This window comes from Aphelocoma coerulescens (genome assembly GCF_041296385.1).
Source record: "Aphelocoma coerulescens isolate FSJ_1873_10779 chromosome W unlocalized genomic scaffold, UR_Acoe_1.0 ChrW_unloc_scaf_3, whole genome shotgun sequence".
NCBI lineage: Eukaryota > Metazoa > Chordata > Aves > Passeriformes > Corvidae > Aphelocoma > Aphelocoma coerulescens.
In genome coordinates, this window is record NW_027184082.1 from 3,864,878 (window position 1) to 3,870,012 (window position 5,135).

General features: G+C 52.4%; 1 protein-coding gene across 1 annotated transcript; it reads left to right on the forward strand.

The window, feature by feature from the left end:
* The first annotated feature begins 3,928 nt into the window (after nucleotides 1-3,928).
* Nucleotides 3,929-4,441, forward strand: LOC138102858 (deoxyuridine 5'-triphosphate nucleotidohydrolase-like). Its single transcript, XM_069000609.1, has one exon. The coding sequence runs from the start codon at nucleotides 3,929-3,931 to the stop codon at nucleotides 4,439-4,441; it is 513 nt and encodes a 170-aa protein (XP_068856710.1).
* The last annotated feature ends 694 nt before the right edge of the window (nucleotides 4,442-5,135 follow it).

Here is a 5,135-nt window from a genome sequence, read left to right on the forward strand (position 1 = left end):
AGCACGCATAAGCAAGCTCCATACTAATTGGGTTACAGCTACTGTTCACGCGGCCTTTAATAGCAAGCGATTGGTTACAGATTAATATGCACGCGACTAACTAACATAAGTTTTTCTCTTTCTATGGTCAGCATCCCCCTCCCCAACATCCTGTCGGCTTGCCACATCAGCATTGCTCTTCTTTTTTTTCCCTAGTCAAGGACAGTTCACTAATATAGCTTGGATTGTGCACGTATACATGTCCCTGTTCACTCAGCCATTTCTCTACAACCCGTGACCCAGGGTCCATCATGGGTGTAGCCTTTGGCCTGCCCAGGGTGTACCTTTGAAGGCCCTTCAAATAAATACCTAGTTTTATTCTCTTATTCTTGTCTAGTCTCTGTGTTTTAGGTGGCCACCTCAGGCATCAAGACAAATGCCCGACAGGAGGTTATCTCTGGTGCCAAGAGGGCTGAGACCCCCAGCAACAAATAAACATCTTGGTCTGAAAAGCAGATGAGGAGAGAGATAAAAATTAAATATCATTGACCAAGGACACTGTTATACACTTGTTATGGGTTAGCAAGCAGAGTCCTGGAAGTGATTTTCTTGCAAAGAGGTGCTTACAGCTTCCTCTATGATCTGACCGAACCTATCAACTGGCTAGTTTGAATAGTGACAATTTTTAAGTCACTTAAAATTTTGACCACCTCTGTGACCCACATTTAAGAATGGACAAACCCCGGGAAGCTGGCTCTCTTGCTTCCGGACAGGGGACAGGTAGCTGGGCTGGGCCCATATAGGGCCCAGCGGGCCTGGGCCAGGCACTGCCAGGTCCGGGCTGGGACCTGCTTGGGCCAGGCCCAGGCTGGGACACAGCCATCCTGGAGCTGTGCAGCCCTGTTCCACCCATGGCTCCCCCTCTCCCCCCCCCCATCCTTGCTATGTGCAGATGGCGCAGCCTGGCTTCCCCCTCTCCAGTGTGGCTGAAGATTCAGATGAAGCTGCCCCGCTGCCCAGCAAAGATCATGTGACCAAAAGCAATAAGCAAAATTCCAGCTGCAAGGCCCTGGTAAGATTAACCCTTTTAGTGCCGTAAGTTTCCTCCAGAACAGATGGAGCCTGCAGACATTAAGTAAAGAAAGCAAAGCTGAAATCCTGAGGGAGGAGAAAGAGGAGATGCTAAAAGCTGAAATTCTGTTGCAAAGCTATGGTGGTGATGGACTATGATATATCAGAGTACCTGTTGTAATTTCATGAAAGCATGGGGGGTGGAGCGTTCAAACTGCACTTGTGAGCAAAAGCACCTGTGCTGGAAAAAGCAAATGCTGAAGCAGCTGTAATTTGATGAGAAGTTTGAACAGGGAGAGATGGAAGCGATGAGGACTCTTGCTCCAATTGGAAGGAGAAAACCTCTGTTCCTAGAGATACTCCCAGAGATAGTCCTAGAGATGATGATGATGAGGACCTGTAGAGGAATTCCTTGTGGAACGGGGGCATATGATACACCAGGAGAGCTTGGGCACCCCAGGGTTGTTGAAGAAGTACCCCTGACGGGGACTCAGGCTGAAGATAGGCTTGCAAGGCACCTGCTAGCCGGCAGCCTTGAACAGCCTTGGGAAAAGGTATACACTGGTCCGCTCCCCCGCTGCTTAGAGGCTTTCTTGTGGGAAGGGGGCATGAACTTTGCAAAGTATAACATGGTGTAAGTAAACAATAAAACTGGAGCACGATGCTCAAATCGTATCGGTGTTCGTGTTGTGACTCTGGCTGGTTCCTCTGCACCCAGGAATCCCCCCTGCTAAACCTGGCGCCCGAACGGCAGGGACCCGAGTGAGTTTTGCTACATGCAGGTTCGCTTAAATGCGGTAAGACTCCGATTCATTGTATCAGTGCTGGAGCCTGGGGAATCAGAGCGGGTGGCCCCAAAGCCGAGAAAAGCCAGGGGCTAAGCCTCAAAGCCGAGTGGCCGGAGACCGTAGTTTGCCCGGCCGAGCGAGAGCCCGCAGGTGGGAAGCTATGGATTATGAGGTGGGAACTCGACTCCTACCTAGTATCCTCTCTAAGAGAGGCGAGATTGTGAAAGACCGAGATCTGAATGCCCTCGTTACGTGGGCCCGGGAACATGGATTATTGAGATACACTTCACTTTTGTTTTCGACCTAAGCATGGTGGGAAGTAGGGAACGAATTGTGGCTGTCCACGACTGAGGGTGGAAAGGAAGCTAAAGAAGCTAAAGCTCTCAGCTTAACCTCGAGAGCAGTAACTAACACTCTCGCAGAGATGAAAGCAGAGAGGACAGTGGCCGTGGCGGCCATTGAAGCTTTAGGGCATGGTGGCTCTGGGAAGGAAAAGGACGGGGGTCTTACAAAGCGGTGACTGGAGACCAGGGCGGAGTCCAGGGTTGCATGGTTCTTCGGGCTGGCCGCGGGAAGACCAATTAAGGGCACAGCAGCACCTGTACATTCATTGCGGGAGTTGCTGGACTCGGCGGGGAAGGAAGTTACCCCTCCGACATCTGAGGGAGAAATAGCTGCAAAGGCGGAAGCAGAGCCGCCCGACTCAGGGGGCGGGGCGCAGGCAGGCAAAGAAGAAACGAGCGGTCCTAGCCCTAGGCCGAAAGTGGCAACCCCCCTCTGCCGGATCATCATCTGACAGTGAAGCAAACTCTGTGATTTCGTCGCCTGCAGAGCCAGATCCAGCCCCAAGAGGAAGAGAACCACAGAGAGATGATGCATGAATTAATCAAAAAGCTTGCTGAATTATCTACACAGCAGGACGCACTGGAGTCCAAGGCTTGTGATATTACACCATCAGCACCGTGGCATCCCATGGCCCCACCGGTCAAGATAGCCACCAGAACTCCTACATTACCGTCAAGAGAATTGGGCACAGTGCCTACAGCCCCTCCCTTCCCGCGAGAGGAGGTACAGCCATGGCCTCCATCAGCCCCTACGGGGAGGACTGACCCATTGTGAAGGAGATGGAATGGAGTTATTCGTGATGCAATCATTAAGGGTGATTGGCACGCCCTAGATGCCCTCGCTTGCCCTGTACAGATACAAGGGGACACTGCAAAGTGGGAACCCCATGACTGGAAGCTCTTGCAGCAAGCCAAGCAAACAGTCACCACACATGGCTTGCAGTCTGAAGCTGCACAAAGCATTCTGCAGTTTATCTTTACAGCAGATGTCCTGTGTCCGAATGATTGCATCAACATCGCACAATTGTTATCCCCTTCACAGTTCCTACTCTGGGAGCGAACGTGGAAGCGGCTAGCACTAGAAGAAGTTAGCAAACACCAAGGTGACACACAAGACCCACTGTATGCAATCCAAGCTGACATGCTAACTGAGAGCGGGGCTTATGGAGCAACGGTGACACAGCTGACCATGCCCATAGTCATTCATCAGTTGTCACAGACTCTTGCCAACAAAGCCTTGTTGTCAGTACCTGAAAAGAAGAAGTCACCTCCATATGCACCAGTCCGACAGGGGCTGTCAGAGCCATATGGTCAGTTCATCGACCGTCTGTCAGCATCCTTAAAGGATGCAACTGAGCTCTCTGAAGAGCTCCAACAGCAAATGTTCCGGACCCTTGCCTTTGAAAATGCTAATAGGCAAACTAAGACAATTCTTGCCACTCTGCCCCAGGGAGCAGGAGTAGACGAGATGCTCGTGCATGCTACCTGTGCGGAGCAGTCATCTCAAACAGCTGCTTTTACCGCAACGCTGCAGAATGTCCAGTAACAAAAGGGACAAGTCATCGCCGCAGCACTGACCGGAGGGGTGCAAGGACAGAAGGGGACGGAGGCTGCTGGCCATCCTCCTGGTCCCCGGACAGGCAGAGTAACCTGTTTCCGATGCAGTGAAGTGGGGCACCTGAGGCGCACTTGCCAGAAACCAGTGTGGTGCCACAACTGGAATTCCGGCAACCATGCCGCCATAGCATGCCGCCATGTGGGAAACAGCGAGCGCAGCATGGTGGGGTCTCACGCCAAGACAGAAATGAGCGCCCCAAAGAGCCACGAGTTGAGTGCAACCCCGGTGGTTTCCTTCACCAGAACCAGCCAGCCACCCAAGGGAGCCTCGGAGTGGACGTGGCAACCTCAATAGAAGTCACGCTGACGGACCGCCAGGTCACCCTGATCCCGACCACAGCCAAGGGCCCCCTGTCATCAGACGGTCCTCATTTGGGTGGCCTACTTGTGGGGCGGTCATCAACCAGCTGGCAGGGAGTAGTAGTGCTCCCTGGAGTCATCGACGCCGACTACACCGGCGAAATTAAGATCATGGCTTACGCGCTGCAACCACCCGTGACTATCCCGCAGGGCAGTTGCATAGCCCAAATCGTCCCCATTCTCCTAATGACCAATGGGGGGACCAGCAACAACCATGTCCGCGGAGACCTCCGTTTTGGGTCCTCTGGATTCGATGTGTTTTGGACATTGAACCTGGCCTAGAGATCTCAGCAGAAAGTGATCCTGCGAAGGGGGGCAGAAGCCATCAAAATACAGCCGCTTTTCAACACAGGCGCTGACGTTACCATAATCAACCAGGTGGTATGGCCACCTGGTTGGGGACTGGAAAAACCAGTGGCCACGCTGGTAGGGGTGGGAGGAAAACAAATCCCCCAAGTAAGTGCAACCCCAATTACCCTAGAATTTGAGGACAATCAAACCATTGTGTGTCGCCCCTATGTTATGAAGCTGCCTCAGACCCTGCAAGGCCTGATCGGACATGACATCCTTGCGCAGCTAGGCCTTGTGCTCACCACAGACCGGCATTTATGCTGATGGCCACTGCCGATCAGCCGCTCATACAGGCACTCACCCGGTTAACAGATGACCCTGTCTGGGTCGAGCAGTGGCCAGTAACAGATGAAAGGCTGAAGATAGTAGAACAACTTGTTGCAGAACAGCTAGAGGCAGGACACATAAAGCCTTCGGTCAGCCCATGGAACACCCCCATCTTTGTGATCCCAAAAAGTCAGGAAAATGGCGCCTCCTTCATGAACTTCGACAAGTGAATGCACGCATGCAAGCTATGGGGGCACTGCAACCTGGGCTACTGGCTCCTACAATGATCCCAGCAGGATGGCAAATCACTGTAATTGACTTAAAAGACTGCTTTTTTACAATCCCACTGCATCCAAAG